This window comes from Carassius carassius, chromosome 3, assembly GCF_963082965.1.
Source record: "Carassius carassius chromosome 3, fCarCar2.1, whole genome shotgun sequence".
NCBI lineage: Eukaryota > Metazoa > Chordata > Actinopteri > Cypriniformes > Cyprinidae > Carassius > Carassius carassius.
The window spans coordinates 35,143,971-35,167,156 of record NC_081757.1 but is presented as its reverse complement, the minus strand read 5'-3'; the positions used below and the strand labels follow the sequence as shown (position 1 = coordinate 35,167,156).

The window sequence follows — 23,186 nt, the reverse complement described above, 5'->3', positions numbered from 1 at the left end:
TACCAGCCGTTCGCTGTCCAAGGTGCTAGAGCCGCAACACAGCTCTGATCGACCTTGAAATGCAGCCGGCCAGACGCCCACGCTCTGCGCGGCACCCGAGCCTTCAGCCAGAACTGCAGGGGGCGCATGCAGAGCAGGCCCAGGCGCAGAACCGGAGATGCTGAGGCCATGAGACCCAGCATCCTTTGACAGTGTTTGAGCGACACAGTCGCGCCGCAGCGGAAAGAACTCGCTGCGCGCTGAATGCCCATCGTGCGCTGTGGTGACAGTCGCGCCGTCATGGAACACGAGTTCAGAACTATACCCAGAAACAGGATCGTCTGACTGGGGTTCAGCGAACTCTTCGCCCAATTGACACTGAGGCCGAGCTTCTCGAGGTGATCGAGTAAAACAGCCCTGTGGTCCACGAGCTCCGCTCGTGATTGGGCCAGAACCAGCCAGTCGTCCAAATAATTCAGCACTCGTATGCCTCTGAGTCTGAGAGGAGCGAGCGCTGCATCCATGCACCTCGTAAACGTACGAGGAGCTACGGACAAGCCGAATGGCAGGACTGCAAACTGGTATGCTTGGCCCTCGAAGGCGAATCTCAAAAACCGCCTGTGGTTTGACGCTATCTGTATTTGAAAATACGCGTCCTTCAGATCTATTGACATGAACCAGTCCCCTCCGCGAATCTGCGCGAGGAGCTTCCTGGTCGTGAGCATTTTGAAACTGCGTTTCATCAATGCCTTGTTCAGCTGCCTTAGATCCAGTATGGGCCTGAGACCCCCGTCTCTCTTGGGCACCAGAAAGTATCTGCTGTACAGCCCCCCCTCGCTTTGAGCTTGAGACACAGGCTCTACAGCCCCTTTGCTCAACAGTTTCGATATTTCGGCCCGAAGTATGTGTGCTACTTCTGTTTTGACCGTAGTTTCGACGCGCGCTGAGAAGCGCGGTGGGCGTCGAGAAAACTGTAGCGAGTAGCCTCTCTTTATAATGCCTAGCACCCAATCCGAAACCCCTGGAAGCGCTGACCATGCATCTGCATGAATGGCTAAGGGCTGGATGTGACACGCGCTCTGTTGACTGGGCAACGGCGGCGCTCGAGTGTGCTGCGCATCTGAGGCGGGGAGCGCGCTGATCACAGTGGGCAGATCGCTCATCCTCGACCCCGTTCCGGCGCTTAACCGACTGGAGGGAGGCTGAGCGGGTCCCGTGGGACTCAATATATCTGCGAGTAACCGTGGGCTGCATGTGTGCACTTTTACCACTTCCAACTCGCCGTCTGCCTGTGCAGAATGTACGTGCACGGGCCTCGTTTTTACAGAAGCCCCGCGCCGTAAGTGACATAGTGTATGTGGGCACTGGGAAGTGGGCACGTTTACTATGCGACGCGCTCGACCGATCTGTGTCGATCTTATGTGCGCCAGCCCTGTGTGCAGGGCTGTGCTTACATGCGGGGATGGGCACTGGGTAGTGGGCATCGACACTGCATTTAAAGCACCATCGGCCGTGGCCGGACGAGCGTGCACGGGTTTCGTTTTTACAGAAACCGCATGACGCGTGTGACATAGTAATTGTGGGCACTGAGGGGTGGGCACGTTTACTATGTAGTGTGCGCGACCGACTTGAGTCGACATTATGAGCGCAGGCCCTGTGTGTAGGGCTGTGCTTACATGTGGAGATGGGCACTGAGGAGTGGGCATCGTCACAACATTTATAGCACCATCGGCCGTGGCCGGGACACCAGAAAAAACGCTGTTTTTGTGAAACATCTGGGTAGCCGTGATAACGGCTTTTGTGTGCAGGCAAGCGGGCACTCGTGCAGGCTTGCGCATTGCAGAAGACACTGAGGCAGTCGCAACTCTTGGAACTGCAACAGCGGCGCGCTTGGGTGAGAGCTCGGCCGCAGCGGAACTCGAACACCGGCGCTTTCCCAGCCGTGCTAGGATGCTTTCGGGGCTTCTGGCTTCACCGCAATCCTCTGCCGCGGCTCCCGCGGCGCGGGGCGACGGCTCGAAGAGCGAGAACGGGGTCCCGAGCTGCGTTGCTGACGCTGTCGTGATGGCGCAGCAGGAGGCGGTGGGCGTGACTGAGGGCCCTGTGGGGCCGGTCTAGAGCGGCTAGCTGCAGAACTGGAGCGCTTCGGCAAGAAGTGCTTGAACGCCTGTGAAGCTTTCTGGTCCTCGGCGAATCTCTCCACAAACTCGTTGACGGAAGATCCAAAGAGGCCGGCAGGAGTTAGCGGAGCGTCAAGAAACGCAGCGCGCTCAGACTCCTTGATGTCAGAAAGCGTCAGCCACAAATGCCTCTCAGCCACCGTAGCGGAAGCCATAACCCGTCCCATGGCCTGTGCAGCGGACTTAGCAGCGCGGAGGGAGAGATCCGAAGCACTCCTCAGATCCGCGAGACAGATCGCTTCAGGTCCCATCTCATCCAGCTTGCGGAGAAGATCGCCCTGGAAAATCTGTAGCGTCGCCATGGTGTGTAACGCAGACGCAGCCTGCCCAGCAGCAGAGAATATCCGTGTGAGCAGCGATGACGTCATGCGGCAGGCTTTGGATGGCAACGCCGCCTTAGTCCGCCGTCCAGCAGAGGGCGGGCAAAGGTGCGCTGCTATAGCCTGTTCCACCGGCGGAAGTGACAGGTAGCCTCTGTTCTTAGCACCGTGCAGTGTGGAGAATGCTGGCGAAACAGATGAGCGGATTCTCGCCGAGAATGGAGCGTCCCAAGCCTTCGCCACTTCTTCGTGAAGCTCAGGAAGAAGAGGGGCGTGTTTTGAGCTTGAGGAAGAGCGCTCATCCGGAAGATAGCTACCATCCAGCCGGGAACGCGAAGGGGGCGCTGGTGCAGACCACTCGAGGCCGAGGCTCGCCGCGGCCAACGAGAGTACACGCATCAGCTCCTTATCGATATCCCCCCGTCTGCTGGGCCTCTGAGCAGCTGGCGCGAGATCCACGGAGCTCGTCCAACCCTCACTGCCCGAAGCAAGCAGAGAGCACGTGTCTTCTTCCTCCGACGCGGGCCTGAGATCCACTTCCTCCGATGACGCGTCGGCAAGCAGCGGACACTGAGCATCGGGAAGCGATGCAGGGGAGACCGGCGAAGCGGAGGGAACCGGCGAGCTCGGCCGAGCTGGAGGCGGTTCTGGTAGGCGCTGCGAGCGGCGCTTCTTACGGCGCTGCGGCGCAGCGGATGATGCAGGCTTCGGGAAGGATGCCAGGCGAGTCCTCAGAGTCACCATAGGCATCAGCTCGCAATGAGGACATCCGCCATCAGCGAGCGCGAGCGCTGCATGGTCTTCACCCAGACAGGAGACGCAGATGACATGACGATCTCCTTCGCTGAGCGGGGTTCTGCACGAGCCGCACGAAGGCATCTTTAAAAAGACGCAGCTCTTTTGTGAATGTGCGTCGCAGGGCGAACACACACACAGAGTATAACAGAACAAGGATTATAAAGGATATGGGCGCCGGATAGCGCAGCAGGAACGGCAGTGGAAGGCGGCGGTGCCAGCGGCTTCAGGATGGCTCGTCCTGCTGATATGCTCTTCCAGACGGCGCTTGCTTCCTCGTGATCCAGCGATGCGTGAGCTTCGCTGAAGAGATGAAAAATCAGGTGAGTCAGCCTTTGAGCTCCTTTTATAGGTTGGGCCACACCCGTTTCGGCGGGAAGTGGCAAGAAGGGCGCGAAGCGCCCTTATTGGTCTGATGTTACATCAGCCTGCGCTCGATAGGCTGTGCAGTTGCCGCAGAACAAGCCAGTGAGCGAGCGAGCCGTCTCGCCTATGGCTGTGTACTGCTGCAAATGCGCTTTACAAAAATACAAAATTAAGGATAATTTTTTGCTTCAGTATTTCGTGAAAAGAGACTTTTCCCGTAGCGTCTTAGCTAAGACGCAGTACGAGAGAGCTCTCGTAAGAGAACTGGTCTTTAAGACCATTTTTGAGACATTTTAAAAATGATATACATATCTGTATCTGTATCTATAGTGATTTATGTACCCATTAATCGACAGTGGTGGTTAACCTGCAACATGGCCTTTAATGTAAAACACTGTGTGACGAGAGCTGTGGGAATGGAGCGAGGCCAGTGGAGTACCAGCGCCATTCACCAGTATCAAGTCCCGCGTAGGAGCTTCGGAAGGAGAACTGAAGGAGGGACTGATGACAGTGTTGGATGAGAGAGGACCAGGCTCTGACTTTATTTTGTGTTTTGGTTCTGCTTGTGTGCGACAGTCATCCACGAGTAGGGGCTGTCGCGCTCTTTTAGGTATATTTTATTATTAAAGTTTTGTTTCAATGTTCGTCGGTTCCCACCTCCTCCTTCCCGTGACTACGAACATTTGTTACACACTGGATGACTAAATTCAGTACACAGATTACACACCATATTATAAAAGCAGACAGACAAGCAGAATAGCCCGGAATATGAACGTAACCCGGTAAACTGCACTTTAAGCGTAGGCTATCCCTCAAGGAAAGAAAACACTTAAAGGACTAAGACAGTGGTATAAAAATGACGAATTCGGGATGCAGTTTACTAATAAATTATTTATGAAAAAAGTAAGCCCAGAGGAACAGACACATTTTCTTTATGGGAAGAAAATGCATTTGTTCCTCTGGGAAAATAAAGAGTTTTATTTTAAACTTGGACTCAAGTTCAAATACAGTCAGCTTTGCTTATAGTTTAAGACATGGTTTTGGGACACTCTAAAATGCTTAATGTGGATGTAGCTACTATAACAGTGACATTTAAGGTCCAATTTCGGTAAGGCCTAATAAATACGATTAATGCAAATAACAATTGTAATATTAATAACCTTATTAATAGCTATCAGTAAAGCAAATAGCTATAATACAACGTTTCTCCCCCATTTAAAACCGTTAGGCTATAGAAAGGGAAGATAAAGAACAAAGACAGTATAGGCTAAAATATGGTAAACAGTTTATTAATAAAATATAGCCTATCATGCACAGGAAAGCAGACAAGCACAGAATAGCTAGAATAGGCTCTGTACGTTCCAATATCGACGGGGAAAAAATCATAATGAACAAAAATGTGCCGCACTGGAGTGGGCCAGGTCTCACGATATGGCATAGACATAATACAGATTATTTAAATTGATTGTGTAACGATATGTCTGTATTGTGGATTCTTTATTTTAGTAATAAACAGGCCGCACTTGCAATGAATATGTGTGCATGAGGCGCTAGCGCGATCAAATCGCTGATACAATATACTCCACTTAGGCTACAGTAGGGCATAATTCGATTTTGAATTTAGTTTGAAGATTCAATAATATAAAAGATTATTAGAAATGTTATAAAGCAAACACTTTTACATTCTCATTTCACTCTGGAACCTATACGAGAATGTAATTTTACCTGAATATCCAAAATATAGCATGCGTGACATTGATTTTATATAGGCCTAACAGTTCAACAAAAAAGGCAATATTAAGTGTACATTTTAAATTTTAAAAGAAGCCAAAATTTTAAACAAAATTATCCATATTGTATTTTACAACGAAATACCGAACAGAACGTGCGTCTAAAAGCAATAGATGTGTTTCGTCATAAAACATAACATACAATTAATAAGGCTAGAAAACTTTGCCTCTATAACAATAAAAATGCTTCGTAAATCAATTTAAGGGGGCAAATACTGTTGCTTAATGGAAAGTCTGACTGCGGTCTAAGTGGGGGCTAAGAATGTTAGGCTAAATGCCTTAGGGGGGGTACACCATTGAAAAAGGTTTTAAAAAACCACTTGTTTACAGTTTTGACTGCCTGTAGTAGTCTATATTTTTAATACAATATAATTTTTTTCTTATATTATGCCTTGTAAGCGCATTTTCTATCGGGAAGAAAACTCTTATGCAATTCTGCTTGCATGCACAGAATATATTTTTTTTATAAATTCTATAGCATATTTGGCCTTTTTTTATGTATCACCATCTTCATTAAGCCGCGTTTTCTTTATGGGAGGAAAACACTGCTGTTCTTCTTGGCTTATCTGCTTACATGTAGCCTATAATTTATTAATAAAGTGTATACCGAATTCTGCCTTTTTATACCACTGTCTTAAAACTGTACCTTTATAAGCATGCTATTTCTTCCAAGTTCAAAATAAAACTCTATGAACCACTCCATTGTGAACTTATGCAGCTGTATGAACCACTACGAGCTGTAAAGTAAACAGGAAGTGTATGTCTGAGCTCAGCTGGTTTTGCGAGAGAACGCAAATATCTTTGCGAGAGAATGCAAAAGTTTTGCGAGGGAACAAATAATCTTGCGTGGGAACGCAAAAAGTTTTGAGAGGAAACGCAAAGTTTCTCAAGGGAATGCAAAAGTTTTGCAAGAGAATGCAACAAATATAAAAAAAAAAAAATTCACTTAGGTTTTTTTCCACCACAATGACCCTTTAGGGGCTCCGTACCGTTATGATCATTTGTAAAAAATATTTTTTGCACGATATCAGTTATGAACAAATTGTGCCATTATCTTTATACTGGTATATTATTGCAGTTTTGAACAAAGAATATTAGTATATTGCTGTCCTGAATAAACTGTATTGATATATACTATCATTCTTGAACAAAGAATATTAGTAAATTGCATTTCTGAACAAACTGTATTGGTATATTCTTGCAGATAGGTCAATAAAGTTTCACACTTACGGCTGATTATTTGAATTAAAGCAGTGTTCAAACTTTATGATAATTTAATGTTTTTTAACGTTCCACAATATTTAAGTAAAACATCTTCTCGAACATTAAAAGCTGAAGAAAATAATAAAATCTAATGTAAAATTACAGCAAAAAAAAATATTACAGAAAATTACTGTTATTTAATGTGCCTGTTATTTTACAATATTTTTCCAGGATCCCATCCCAACCAAGATATTCCATTTGTTGTTACTGGCAACATGAAGTGCATTAAACATTACATAATGTCAAGGTTTCATAAACTGGCGCTTGTAAAGGAACTGCAGGGGGGTTTGCAAGTTTAATGAAAAGCAAATAATTAATCCAATCATAAAAATGTTACATTAAAATTAATCATCATAACATCAAAAGAAAACACTTACTAAAAAAATTTAAAAATTTTAATAAAAAAATGTACCCAGCTCTGGACAGAACTAAGTGTTGCAACATTGCTTATGGTTGTCGAAACACTGCCACAACTAATGTGCACCATAATCATATAAGACAGGTATGCAGTGCATCCCACTAATTTGAAATATCTCAATTCTGATCTACTCTTTTAGCTGAAATGTAGCTGTCTTCAATTGGATGCCTGTCACAATCATGGATTAAGAATTAAAAGTGAAATAACTGACTAAGACATACACGGAGCAATGAACATACATGGAGCACATAGACGTAAACTCAAAAGCATGCTTGACAAGAACTAATGAGGTTTGTTTGCTTCTGTATACACACTGAATAATGTTTATGTAATTTCTGCAGATTAATCAGTACCGATAAATAGTTTCTGAAACAATCAGTTATCGGCATGGGTTTCATCCGGTGCTGGAGTGGCTGAGAAGATCGGACTCTAGAGATGGAATTACTGATGCCTCCAGCTGTTTGTTTTGAAATGTAAAGCTTCAGATGCCGAATTAATATAGTCAACGAAATGTTAAATATTTACACAATAAACTACTGTACATGTTTCATATCATTATCGAGATGCTGAGTCTCTCTAAGTTCTTATTCACACACAAGTTTATGTTAAAACCACACGAGTCCAAAAACAGTCGGTTATGTCTGGGAAGGTAAAAATAAATCAATAAATCCACTGCTCTCTTGTTTCGTAAATGAGTGTCTGTATTATTTAGCCTATCAGCAAGTAAACATTTTGACTCAATTGATTCATTAAAATCACTGATTTGTTAACGAATGAAACAGTAGACTTAAAAAAATTATTTGTTCACTTAGACCTAGTGTTGTCAAAAGACCCGGTACTTCGGTACCAAGTCGGTACAAAAAAAATGTAAATGTGACAGTACCAGGTTTCTTTAAGTACCGGTAGTACCGAGGTCCCGTTCAAACCCGGTTCAGCGCTATGATTTCCGCGAAGCAGAAAACGAGGACGGAATCTCAAAATCCAGTCATGAAAATGAAACTTACATTTTAATATGGAAGAATTTGTCAAAGTTAGCATAAATTAATCAAATCAAATCTCCATATGGACCAGTATCTGTAAATGTTAAGCCACAAAAGTTGTTTGAAATATGAATCCGTGTTCTGCGCGTGTGAATTAATGAATGGCAGAGACGTGAGGGTTTGTTTACTACATAGACTGAAGCGCATGACGCATGAAGCTTCAGAGTTCTCTCTCCATCAAGCGATCTGAACTTTTCAGTTCATCTCAATGGACGCACGTACAGCGCACCTGTATTTGATGCTCTGTAAACTCTTTGTGAAGGCGCACGACTCACCGTCGCTTTACTGATAGCACTGTTTCTCACACATGCAGAGAGAGAGAGAGAGAGTCTTACCACGCTGAATCGACACGCTATATGTAAACTATTCTTTGTTGTCTTCTCCTGTCAAAATAATGGAGTTCATTTAGAATTATTCATATTAATTTTCGAACAAGCAGAAGACATACCGGTTTCTCCGGTAGTGGGCGGAGCTAATGCGCAAATGGCAATTTCATTGGCTGGCGCTGATCTCGTACCGTCCCTGTTTTGATTTCAGCAAGTCAGTTTGACCGAACGCAGACAACGTGATTAATATTCATGAACCCGGCAGCTCATCAATTCATAGTGCATTGTATATACATTAGTATGATAGCAGAATTAGTAGTAGTATTATCTTTTAATAATAATTAATATGATCTATTACTATTTTTTTTTACAGAAACCCTCAATGACCAAAAATATCTTAAGCATCACCACCAGTCTTAAGTTCAGTTAAAATGACAAATATGCATTCATTAGGCCTAAAAGTTAATTTTTACATAAAGGCATTGTGCTAGAAATATTACTATTATTTAGTAAAAGGTATGTGATACTGCTACTACTGTTGAAAAAATTTATAAAACTTTATTTTTTAAAGAAATAAATCACAATATTTCTTCCATGTTTTAATTTTAATAGCAAATCCCCTTTTATTTCCCAAAAATAAAATGTGTTTAAATTTAATAAATTAAAAGACAAATTAAATTTGGGTGAAACTTGTTTACTGTTTTTCATAATTATATAACTTGTAGAAAAACTTTAAACACAATTGTAAATAAGTATAAAGAATGGCATTGGTTTTATTTTTAGTGCTAAAAAGTTATTTTTTTTTAATTAGCATATTTTTGTGTTTTGCTTTGGTACCGAAATTGGTACCGAGAACCGTGGATTTTCTCTGGTATTTGTACCGAATATTGAAATTTTGGTACCGGTACAACACTACTTAGACCTATATTTGTTCACAAACAATTAATCAATGCCTCAAACTACTGACTGTTATATCTTTTTAGTTATACTTACTATAGACTATTAATGACTTTACATTTACTGTAGTAATTAATACAGAGACACTCATTTGGGCAAATAGCAGTAACGACTTTAGGACTTGAAACTTGAAGTTGAGGACTTGAACTTGCCCGTCTTGACTCAGGACTAGACTTGGGACTTGACTTACTTTTGACTTGGTCCCACCTCTGTTAATATTTTATTTTAAAAAAATACAGTTCATTTTCATGGTCAAATACTTTTTACTTTTTTTGGTTATAACCTTTAGCACTATTTTGCATTCAGTATCCTTTTTAAAAACTGCTGGTTGATTAATCGGTTATTATCAGTTATTGGTAAAATCCACTATCTGCTGATAAATTCAATTCAGTGCAAAAACCTGCACATGCAATTTAACGAAACATTTACTTGTTTAAATCTATTATTTTTAAGTATCATTAGCATCTGACATACTTACAGAAATCCATCCTACAAATTGTATAACTTTTTAATTGTTAATGGTTCTATTTCCATTTTTATTGTAAGAATTTTGTTTTAAGAAAATGACACTCAATACTTTTAAGAAAAAAATAAGTTGAACTACACTGGCTTGTGGCCTCTAGAATGAGATAAGGGTCAAAAATGTAACTCATTGTAGGTATGTCATAGCAGTTTAAACATTATTGTTAAAAATCAGTTTGGAGAAAAACGTATGTGTCTTTATAAGGAAACACTTAATGTTGTATGTAGGCTGCAAAGTAACTTGTAAAACTGTGTGCAAATTAAAATGTTTTCATTACTGTTATAATGGCTATTGTTGAAGCACATTGCATTACACACACCTGGCCTTCTCTATACTAATGCTGCAACACAGGGATATACAAAGTGATGCATCAGACAACCATTACAAGCGGTGCCACTTCAAAATAAATGAAATGAAAGTGTCAATTATCAATAACAGAAATTATTGTTAATTTATTATTAATTTTATAAACATTAAATTCAAAATTAAGTTGAAACATTTTTTCAAATTGACAAATAGATTTAAAACAAATTCATGTACTTGTTTAAAAATGTAGCTAAATGTAACATTAATAAAAATAATATACACTGATAATTAATTTTATTTGCTTTTTTTAATCTATTTATAAAAATGTTTTAAATTTTTCTGCAAAACAATTATATTTATTAAAAAAATACATTTAAATAATATGAATTAAACATTAAGTAATTTATTTTAAAATTGAATTTATTTGTTTTTATTGTTTCAAATAACCATTAATTTGTCAATTTGAAAAGTTTGTTTTTAACCATACACTCGCATGAATCCACTTCAGTCAAGTTTGGGTGCCAAGAGCCAAGTCAAAATAAAATGCATCTTGCTTCTTCAAAGACCTCAAACAACACACCAGTGGATACATTCCAACATGCCAGTGCAAGAGAAAAGCTACCGTATTTTCCGCACTACAAGGCGCACCGGATTATAAGGCGCACCTTCAATGATCCACAAATCCCTTGAATTCTTCACAGTACAGTACAGCACAGCACCGGTGTTTACTGACTACGGTAGCCGTAATGCTGCAAGTGGTGCGGCTTTGTAGTTTACCAGTCGTACTGAAACATTTTATTATTATTAAATTGGTTTTATTGTTTTTTTCATACTGAAACATTTTGACAGAGCATTGAACATTTCGTTTTTTGATAAAAAATTAAAGGCTTTTAAGTGCGCCTTTTAGTGCGGAAAATACGGTACATCTTTTTGGAGCTTTCTCAGTGCAAGCAAACCCAATCGACAAACACAAACACGTGGCCATGATAGGCAAAAAAATTTCTTTACACGTAAGCTTGGAATGGACAGCTTGGATATGGTCTCCCTCTGTTGTGATATTTTTTCTTAAGGTTTTTTCCTTAGCAGCCAGAGTAGCATTTTCTGAAGGAAAGAAAATTATACGAATGATACCAATAAATATAAAGGCATATATGCACATGCATATAAAGATAAATAAACGCTGACTATCAGCAGACAGCACTACAGCACTTATTAATAACCACTGTATTTAAGCCAAACACTTTACACTTACGTGACATTCCCAAAAGAAGAAATAATAAAATAATTTTATCCACAGATTGTAACAACGAATTCTGGGAGCAAATCAGTGTGAAGCTTGCAAAGTAGGATAATTTGTGGAGTCACTTAACCCTGCGATGTGAGTTTACTGTAGAAAGCATATATTGTTCATGTGAAGCTTCAGTGGAAATTATTTCCTGTCAATAAATAGACCACTCTGTCTCCACATTCATAATTATAATTTTTTTTAATATAAGAATTTAAAAACATGGTTACAGATTTTGGTAACAAATCTGCCACACCAAATGCCAGTGATAATTCTGAACTATATTTATATTTGAAAAAAAAGTTTATAACAGAAAAAGACTATGAGCTATGAAATGCCAGCCTCACTAACACGAAACCAAATAGTGTAATGCTAAGTATTTGCCAACCCCCGTCATATGACAGGAAACCTCAAATGCAGAAACACTACTGCATTTGAGACAGAGTTCAGCAGTATGCTACCATGTTCATGGCATCCTCACATTTAAATTTAGTGACACAGGAAAAACTTGTTCAGACCGCTTAAGTCTGAAAATAAATAAGAGAGATAAAAAACATCGAGATAGTAAGAGTTGACACTTTTGAATAGGTTGTCACCTCAGTCAGTCATGCCAGAAAAAAGCCACAAGTAAATCTCACTCACCCAACAAAACTTTGGCATCTTCTACATCAAAGTCTCCATCGCCATCAGCATCATACACTCCTCCAAGAGCACCTTTATAAAGGATAAAACAAGGATAAAAAAAATATTTGTGAAACGAGCAAGTAAAGATGCAGAGTAAAAAGGGTACAACACAATAACATGCATTTCCAAACATAATTTCTTGGCCCAGACCCTGTTTCTGCTTTTGTTGTTCATTCTTTAACATCCACAATGAAGCATGAGGTTGTTAGGGATCATACACACTGAACTTGACTTAACAGTATACATCTCTGGTTTGGGCAATAAAAAATTGATTCCTGAAGGGGGTGAACTTTCTATTCTTTCTATTCTAAGACTGATTTGCAAAAACCTTTACATTTATCTCGTTATTATTATCAATAATTATGACAGTTGGCTAGAATAACTAGATTCATTTATGAAACATTTTTAATAGAATAGTAACAATCAGGCAAGAGGTAGGACCCACATAAATATTGGAGCAGCTTTTCATCGGTGGAGAGAACTCAAGGAGCGGAGAGGCCTGAAATCAGACGCCATGGTTGTATTGCTTCTTTGTGATAGGTGAGTAATGTTGTTTTTGCATTGTTTCACGCAACTCCACGATCGACTTTATGCTATGGTTTTGTACGTATGTGTGGGGCGGAGATTTCGTAATAGGAGCAAGGTCCTGTTGAGGTATGGGTATATTTGTTTTAGCTCTTTTTAAATATCAACATTGTTTGGCAAAAATAACTTAATGCACCTTTAAGCACCTTTGGGGGATTTTGTATAGACAAGTTGAGCAACACTGCCTTTTAAAGGAGGGCAATTAAGGAGGTTGTCCTCTTGGAGTTAAACAGGAAAGATGTGACAATTTGTTATGAACTTGTACACTCAATGCCAAGAAAGGAAGAACAGTATACTTAAAGTTATGAAGTACATGCCAAGTACTAAAACATTACACAGTTATTGTTTTCAATCAAGGGTGTTTCAGCAACTCTTTATTTAAGCAATGTAATTAATTTTTTTGTTTTATATATTTAAATGTTGTAATCTTTCTATGAATTGTATTAGTAATCATTAAAGCTGCAGTCCATAACTTTTGGCGCTCCAGCGGTTAATAAACAGAACTGCAGAAGAACATTGCAGAAGACGGAGCTACTTCTCTCAGTTTATGCGCAAATCACGCAGGAACTGGGCTATGGTACCTACCCGAACCAGTCTAAATAGTCTGAATACAAACACTTATTATAGGTTACCGTAGTGATTCAGGACAAGCCAAAAACACTGTTTGGAAAATGTATTTATGGTGTACGCTTATTATAGAAATTTTGTAAATTTTGAAAACAAAAAAAAGTTATGGACTGTAGCTTTAAGGGAGAAAAATAATACAAGGGAAAAAATGATGAAAAAATACAGGATTTAAATGCAGGGGATCTCTCATAAACACACACTTTTCAATACTATAAAAAATGTTAACAAACACTACAGAGATCTGCAAGAATCATTTAGGTGACAATTTGTTTATTCAAATAAAAACAAATAATTTTGCCACCAAATGTGAGCAGTCAACATTCCTGCAAGACATTTACTTACCAACCACACTGTTGTAGTCAACTAGGTCAAACCACATGACACCCACAGACAGCCAAGCCCCCAGCAAAGCCAGCACCAACAGCCAGCTAAAGAAAGAGTTTCCCCCTGTCTTTTTTTCACTCTTAATGGCTGTATTTCCACCTGGAGAGTCTGAGAAGACACACATACAGAATCAGATATGAGATACTCAAAACTGCTGTCTTTGTCAGAAGCTATCATTAAAATCAGTAAAATGCAAACTAAATGTACACTGAAAAACTGAATTCAGATTTAGAAACAGATTAGGTTTTCAAAAGTGCTAGTAAAGCAAATACAATAAAAATACTTAAAAAAAAAAACACCTTCGTAAAGTATTAGTTTACCCAAATATTTTAAATCTATTATAATTTTCTTAGCCTCATGTCATTCCAATTCAATAGGACTTTTATTCATATTCAGAAAATGTATGATTTCCCCCAACCAATTAAAAAAAATGGTACTATGGTTTGATAAATATGTGAATATGTGCTGAACACTATCTTTTCAATAACAAATTAAACACAAAGAAAAACGAGTGGGAAGAAAACAGCAGTTAAGAAAGCATCTGATCATATCAAAGTGATCACACCAGTACAAACTGCTGAACAACATGCAGTAATTTTAAACCTCACAGGCTCATTTTCATTCCTGCCAACATTTAAATATTGCACTACTCTGGTTAATGCTTGTTGGATGAAGACAGGGAAGTTCAGCTAAGCACAAGCTTCAAAGCTCAAATCACAGGTATGCTGTGCTATATCCATCTGGACGCTATGTCATATTCACGTGTAAAATTAGCGTTGCCTGGTCTTTATTGGAGAAAATATTATTCTCAATATGCAAAGGCCATTTGATTAAGTGCACTGTTGGTTATAATGTTTACTTGCTTTTTATTCATGTTTTTGTTCATTTTATTATTTTTAAATAAAATGGGCAATGCTAATATGTTACAGAGCTGGGTGGATAAGTATATACACATATCCATCACCCATCGCTGTAACATTTCAGCATCAGCCATTAAAAAAACCTATATCGGTCTACCTTTAGTTTTATAGGTTTGGTACAACATGAGGTTGAGTACATGGCATTGTTAAGTTTTGAGTGGACTAACAAAACTAGCAATTTAATATCATCTTGTTTCATTTGTCACCCCTACTGGGACTATGGAGTTTTCAGTTCAGTAATACTAGCTCTTCTGGTATTATTGTGCATGTATGTATCATTTTATGAAAATACCTGTGACGTCCTGAAATGAGGTCAAATGTTGAATGTAAAAAGCCACAGGGAATGATTATGTCAGAGGCAAATAACAAAGGGTTAAAAAATAACACGATTATACAACAGATTGTATTACACTTGACTGGCAAGGTCGTCTGTATGTTACATGCACAACGTGTCTAATTTTCAGCCCAAACTATGAATAGCGTGTAGCTACATATATTATGGTGTGACCTCACAAGATTGAACAGGGCCAGTGTATTTAGTATCACAATATTTAGCCAGTCCAAAAAACAACTAATTATTAAACTATCAAACATACATTTTTTTTTAAATAAAAACAATTCAAATGTAAAAATAAGTACAAAAAGTTGTTACAACCAAAAATACAGTGGCATGTTATGAATGAACTATAAATGGCATGACATAAACAATTTAACAAGCTCACACTTCATGAAAAATGCAATACGCAAACACACAAAAAGATTAACTTTAAACTTCATGCTCAAACCAGCACTGAGGTCAACAACCTCATGTGAAATGTTACACTATATCCAACAGATATTTTGCTCAAACCACACCAGTTAAATGCACCAGCAAAAACAGCCCATGTCTAAACATGTCAAAATACCTGTCATTTTGGCTCCATCTACACTGGTTTCATCCATGCTTGGAGGTTTCTAGTTTTTGCAAACTAAACTGCAAAAGAAAATCAAAGCTTTTTCTGCTCACATGAAGTACAGCTCATTGGTTTAGCTGCAACACTATATATGCACAGCTCCTCCTGGGTATTTTTAGAGCTGCTGTACACACACGCTCTTCTGGACCTCATATGGAAACAACAGTTATAGCCAACACACACATACTAACACAATTGACTCTCCACTGAGCCCACCTCCCTACTTTACCGTTTCGTTTAAGAAAAAAAAGGGTAGACTTAGCTGCAACTTTTATAAGATTTTTATTTTATTTTATTTTTTTAATGTTTAAACAACTAACACCTAAACTGGATATTTTTTTTTTTACAAATTCGAACAGTGAAAACACAGACCTAACAAAACCAAATAACGATGTAACTGATATAGCTATATTTATATAGCTATGAGAAATGCTGACCCCATACGTCATGCTCCCGGAACTGCTTCCGTTTTTCAACAGTGAGCGCAAGCTAGATTAAAGTGATTATTATATTTTGAATATGGATATTATTCTTACAAAATGCATTGATTCGCAACAGAAAGCCCCCTGGAGTCGTGTGAAACACTTATTTTAAATGGATGCACTTTTTATTAAAATTCTTTTGGACTGATGCAGTGCAACACCCGCCAAGTGGCATCAAACAGCTTGAAAGATCAAATAACTTTTTTTTTTTTCTTCTAAATCCGACTGGATTCGTCTAAAAGAAGAAAGTCATATACATCAAAGATGACTTCAAGGTTTGTAATTTATGACCTAATTTTCATTTTTGGGTGAACTAACCTTTAAACCTGACTTTTAAAAGGGATCATGACATACATTTTTTTAACATTTTAATATGTTACTCAAGGTTCGCTTAATTGTTAATAAAGTTTAAAACATTAAAGGGGTGGTTGATAGTGATTAAATTTTTTTAACTCCAGTTAGTGTGTAATGTTGCTGTTTGAGCATAAACAATATCTGCAAAGTTACGACGATGAAAGTTCAATGCAAACGGAGATTCTGGGTGCGTCTCAATCAGCTCCCTAGCTCGGGAACCAGTAGATCATGTGCACGAATTCAGTCACTGGTAAGTTCCCTGACTCACTGCATGGTGGGACAGTGATCACTTGAATTCTAGTGACATGATTACGTACAACTTCAACGGACAACATAGTAGAATGTCACTGCATGAATTAATAAACAACAGACAGGACAATATAATTTCTTTTATTATTTTTACATATAGTTCTGTTACATGTTCTTACCACATGTCAGCTGAATATCAATTATAAATGTTAATAGATGTGTTCAATATCTGTCTAGCAATATGTGTTTATGTTAACCCTTTAACTGCCTGCTCGACCAAATGGTTGAGCACATTTTGAGACACTATATTTTATTATGAGGAGTACCTAACTTGATTCAAGCTGATTGAGCCATCTCTACCATCTGGTTGATGTACGTTATGCCAAAAAAATATACATAAAAAAAACAGTTTTCAAATCTTCTATCGCATCATTCGTGTGTAATTATAGTTGGCTCATGTGGTTCATGTTTCGCGCTTCATAAATGTGTCAGTAAGGGAGCATAGTGAGTGCCGATCCTCCCTAGTTTTTGCAGTGCATTGTGGGATTTTTCAGGGAGCGAACGTTTTTGAAGGATTTTGTGATTGAGAAAGCCCTTAAAATGGCAGACTCCCTGATCAGTACCCTTACTACTGAACAAGGGAGCTGATTGAGACACAGGCAAAAACTTACCACGGAGAACCACGCAAAGCCAAAATCTATAAAAGAGCTGCAACTGGTAAAACTTTAATCACAAACACTAATGCCAAAATGTGAAAAAGATGTTCATAAATTAAACCAAGATGAACATCTGCCCTGGCTAGGTCACCTGGTTAAATATTATTAAACAACTGAGGGAAGCTTCCTTTAATGAGTCTTTAATTTGCAGACTCATTACTCTAGTTTAATCTATCTATGAGATAATGCTGCATATATTTGTCAATGCCACAGTACTGCACTAAGCAGTATGTTTTCATTTTTGTTTGCTATTGTTAGATGTGTCCTTATTTCTTGTATTATGATGCTATCGGAGATACTATGTTTCGTTTCTCCCTGAAGCCACTGGCAGATGTTTTTATAGCCAATATTCATCTGGAAACTACTCAAAAGTTAAATGAATCTACTCAAAGAAGGCTAGAAGCTGTATTAAATGCAAATGATGCTCAAACACCTTAAAAATGGCACATTGCCTGTTTAACAGGTATTCACGTTATTTTGTCCAACCCCTGTGCATGTATGTGAAATTAATTCTTGGATGAGGAAAAAATGGAGAGTGGGACTTGATTTTGTCCAATGGGACTGTTGTCATTTGCCTCGGAGTGGGAGAGACTTGTTAGAGGGCAAAAACCTCCAAGCAATTCACTATAGCGGTGTGGTTAGAGAAAAACATGGCAATGGAAGAAAACAGTGACTATTTAAAACAGCCATTTAAAACTTAAAGGGATAGTTCACCAAAAAAATCTAAATTATGTCATTAATAACTTACCCTCATGCCGTAAGACCTCCATTTATCTTCGGAACACAGTTTAAGATATTTTAGATTTAGTCCGAGAGCTCTTAGTCCCTCCATTGAAACTGTGTGTACGGTATACTGTACATGTCCAGAAAGGTAAGAAAAACATCATCAAAGTAGTCCATGTGACATCAGAGGGTCAATTAGAATTTTTTGAAGCATCGAAAATACATTTTGGTCCAAAAATAGCAAAAACTACGACTTTATTCAGCATTGTCGTCTCTTCCGTGTCTGTTGTGAGAGAGTTAAAAAAAAAAGCAGTTTGTGATATCCGGTTTGCGAACGAATATCGCTATTTTTGGACCATAATGTATTTTTGAGGCTTCAACAAATTCTAACTGACCCTCTGATGTCACATGGACTACTTTGATGATGTTTTTCTTACTTTTCTGGACATGGAAAGTATACCATACACACAGTTTCAATGGAGGGACTGTGTTCCGAAGATAAACGGAGGTCTCACAGGTTTGGAACGACATGAGGGTTATTAATGACATAATTTTGATTTTTGGGTGAACTATCCCTTTAATGTCTGGGATCATTTTATTGTACTTTACATATTTAATATCTAACAACTGTATTGTCATTACTGTGTTTTTGTCTAGTGTCATTAAATTTTCCTAAACATTTAGGTCAACTGTGCCCGACACACTCAGTATGTACAGCTCTCTCCTACTGATGGTGTTGATCTGAATTAGATGTTTTAGATAAGACATATATACAAACTGAGCGTTGGGGGACCAAGACTGAAGCTGAAAACCAGAAGTTGTTTTACACATTATGTTTTATTTCAACACTGCTAGATGGCTGAAACTGCATGTTGTTTAAATGCCTGCAGTTTAGGGCTCATTAACAGTACAATTGCATTCTTTTATTAAATGTTTAAATGTTAAGGATGACCAACCCATTAGGAGCTTTGAATCCTGCTACTTGCTCTGTCTGCTTGGAGCTGATCTTCAAATCAGTAAAAATCACTGCAGAACATTTTAAACTCGTTATTTAAAAGTAAGTTAAATATATTAAGTACCAATCAAATGCCATAGCTTTACTATACTGCTGTTATAGATTCTGTTAAGATTCCGACAAGTTACACATAGTGTCAGAAAGGGAGTGTATACAATATTGCTTTCATCTCTGCAACCTTTTTTTCATTAAAAATCCACCCCATTCTGTACGAAAAACATTCTCTGACTACTACGCGGATAAAAGACTGAAATTCTTTGATCAAATGTAACACCTGAAATGTGACATTTAAATATTGCGTGAAAAGAAAAAAAAGAAAGAATCTGAATCTATGTATTGGGGCCCACATAAAGAACAATTTAACGTTACTTGCATGAAACGAAATCTTATTTAACGTTACCTTTCCTGGCCTGTTTGCGTACCGCTTTCTTCTGCTTCATGATAACAACGGGGAAATGTCTGAAGAGGCTTGTTAATGACTGGTTAATCTCACAGTTTAAAAGTTCTGCTTTTCTTGTGCAGTGCAGTAAGAGTTCTTCCTCTTCTTCGGGTCTAATAGCAGATTGGTGTAGTAAGCACATACCGCCACCTACTGTACATTGGCGCTCTTATCATCATGAAAATACTTCAGGCGCTTCTCAAACGGAAGGCTGCATCTTATGAGGACGCATAAAGACAAGAGTCCTAATCAGCATTAACGCTTGTATGAGCCAGCCTAGTAAGTGTGGATGGATATGAAACAGAAATACAATCAAAATGATAATTTGAAGATTAAAAATCTTTATATTAACTGGAAATACAACCAAACAGTACAGACAACCGTCTGTGATTTCTCAGTGGTTTACAGTTATGGACAGTTTAGCATTATGATTAACTTACAACAACAACAATAAAAAGAAAACAATGCTTTATTGTCTAAAACCATTTATTTATTTTTTTTGTCTGAGGTTTGCATTTGCAATAAGGTTGCTCTCCAGGAGCAAGGTTGAAGATAATGAATGCCTGATGAAACACATAGGGTCAGCTGTGGAAATTCCACTCGCCCAATAGGATTCAGTGCTGTATTTTCAGTGTCTTATGTTCATTTGTCATGTAGCTATATGTGATATTATGCCTTGGCTTGCAACCTTAAAAATGTGGTTTGATTATATGTATTAAACACTAATTAAAATATATGACCAAGGCAACATTATCTAGCTGGCTATTTTTATATTTTGTCAGAATTGCAAGACGTTTCATGAAGACAGTTAAGACAGATTTTATAAGCATCAACAAATTAGTATTGCTTTTGACTCGATGCCACTGTTTAGCTATACAATTCTGAACTTATAGCTGTCTTTGGAGTTATATTGAAACAGTAGAATTTACGATTGCTATTACTAATTACTATAGAAATTGAAATCTAGAATAGAAATCTAATATTTTTATAAATATAACAATATAATTATATTATTATTATTACATTTTTATTTATTTATTTATTTATTTATTTTTACACTTATGGACAGAAAAATATGTTGCTAAATAGATTTTTCAGCTGTAATTCACAGCCTGATACTGTCAAAAGAGGCTTTAGATAAACATGTATATATATATATATATATATATACAACCCGAATTCCGGAAAAGTTGGGACGTTTTTTTAAATTTTAATAAAATGAAAACTAAAAGACTTTCAAATCACATGAGCCAATATTTTATTCACAATAGAACATAGATAACATAGCAAATGTTTAAATTGAGAAAGTTTACAATTTTATGCACAAAATGAGCTCATTTCAATTTTGATTTCTGCTACAGGTCTCAAAATAGTTGGGACGGGGCATGTTTACCATGGTGTAGCATCTCCTTTTCTTTTCAAAACAGTTTGAAGACGTCTGGGCATTGAGGCTATGAGTTGCTGGAGTTTTGCTGTTGGAATTTGGTCCCATTCTTGCCTTATATAGATTTCCAGCTGCTGAAGAGTTCGTGGTCGTCTTTGACGTATTTTTCGTTTAATGATGCGCCAAACGTTCTCTATAGGTGAAAGATCTGGACTGCAGGCAGGCCAGGTTAGCACCCGGACTCTTCTACGACGAAGCCATGCTGTTGTTATAGCTGCAGTATGTGGTTTTGCATTGTCCTGCTGAAATAAACAATGCCTTCCCTGAAATAGACGTTGTTTGGAGGGAAGCATATGTTGCTCTAAAACCATTATATACCTTTCAGCATTCACAGAGCCTTCCAAAACATGCAAGCTGCCCATACCGTATGCACTTATGCACCCCCATACCATCAGAGATGCTGGCTTTTGAACTGAACGCTGATAACATGCTGGAAGGTCTCCCTCCTCTTTAGCCCGGAGGACACGGTGTCCGTGATTTCCAACAAGAATGTCAAATTTGGACTCGTCTGACCATAAAACACTATTCCACTTTGAAATAGTTCATTTTAAATGAGCCTTGGCCCACAGGACACGACGGCGCTTCTGGACCATGTTCACATATGGCTTCCTTTTTGCATGATAGAGCTTTAGTTGGCATCTGCTGATGGCACGGCGGATTGTGTTTACCGACAGTGGTTTCTGAAAGTATTCCTGGGCCCATTTAGTAATGTCATTGACACAATCATGCCGATGAGTGATGCAGTGTCGTCTGAGAGCCTGAAGACCACGGGCATCCAATAAAGGTCTCCGGCCTTGTCCCTTACGCACAGAGATTTCTCCAGTTTCTCTGAATCTTTGGATGATGTTATGCACTGTAGATGATGAGATTTGCAAAGCCTTTGCAATTTGACGTTGAGGAACATTGTTTTTAAAGTTTTCCACAATTTTTTTACGCAGTCTTTCACAGATTGGAGAGCCTCTGCCCATCTTTACTTCTGAGAGACTCTGCTTCTCTAAGACAAAGCTTTTATAGCTAATCATGTTACAGACCTGATATCAATTAACTTAATTAATCACTAGATGTTCTCCCAGCTGAATCTTTTCAAAACTGCTTGCTTTTTTAGCCATTTGTTGCCCCCGTGCCAACTTTTTTGAGACCTGTAGCAGGCATTAAATTTTAAATGAGCTAATTAAGTGGATAAAAGTGTAAAATTTCTCAGTTTAAACATTTGCTACGTTATCTATGTTCTATTGTGAATAAAATATTGGCTCATGTGATTTGAAATTCCTTTAGTTTTCATTTTATTAAAATTTAAAAAACGTCCCAACTTTTCCGGAATTCGGGTTGTATATATATATAGAAAACTATCTTCAGCAGTGCATAGTTTTTATTAACAGCATTATTTATTATGAATGATTTACAGCATCAGCATTCTGTAATGCATGTTGACGATAATTGAGGGATGAAGGAGATGAATTAAAATCATCACCCAACAATGAAAAATTTGTCAACATTTACTCATTTTTATCTTGTTCCAAACGTTATTCTACACCCAAGTGGATGCTAAGCAAAATATTCACACTAAAATGAGGACATGAATGGGGACAGAGTACTTCAATTTAAAAAAGCACTATGAATAATATGTCATAAAACTAAACCATATGAGTTAGAATGTGCTGTAAGTCTTCTGAAGCTATAAAATAGCTTTAAATAAGAAAACATACAGAAGTTTAAGTTGTTACTTGCTGAAAATCTTCTCCACTGCAGCTCCCTATTTGCATTCATGTTTATATGATTATGAAGTGTGAAGACAAGTCACACCAACTTTGATATTAATGATGCAAAACTGCATTGGTTGTTGCTTGTGTTATGATTGATCGTGATGAACCAGTTTTAATATGCAAAAGTGTGAATGGCATTTGACAGCTATGGCAGAGGAGAGGATTAGTGAATTTAATCAGTGCATAATGACTTATATTCCAATGTGTTCCAAACTTTTTTTTTACCTTCATATGAGTTAGAATATAGCACAGTTGGTTCATGGTTTGCTGTACTTTTTAGGTTCAAAAGCATCGAACCCC

General features: G+C 38.5%; 1 protein-coding gene across 5 annotated transcripts in view; it reads right to left on the bottom strand.

Annotated features, from left to right (window-relative positions):
* unm_hu7910 (un-named hu7910) overlaps nt 1-19,818 on the bottom strand; it is a 40,477-nt gene extending 20,659 nt beyond the window's left edge. For 2 of the 5 annotated variants that reach the window (XM_059536683.1, XM_059536687.1), the window contains exons 1-4: nt 19,641-19,818; nt 13,787-13,936; nt 12,191-12,262; nt 11,272-11,364 (exon numbers count right to left, since the gene is read on the bottom strand). In XM_059536683.1, coding sequence (XP_059392666.1) covers nt 11,272-11,364; nt 12,191-12,262; nt 13,787-13,936; nt 19,641-19,680 — 355 coding nt within the window. In that variant the 5' untranslated portion in view covers nt 19,681-19,818. Of the gene's footprint in view, nt 1-11,271; nt 11,365-12,190; nt 12,263-13,786; nt 13,937-15,653; nt 15,722-19,640 lie in introns of all 5 variants that reach the window. The other 3 variants (XM_059536695.1, XM_059536704.1, XM_059536712.1) reach the window with 2 other exon arrangements.
* Between the last annotated feature and the right edge of the window lie 3,368 nt (nt 19,819-23,186).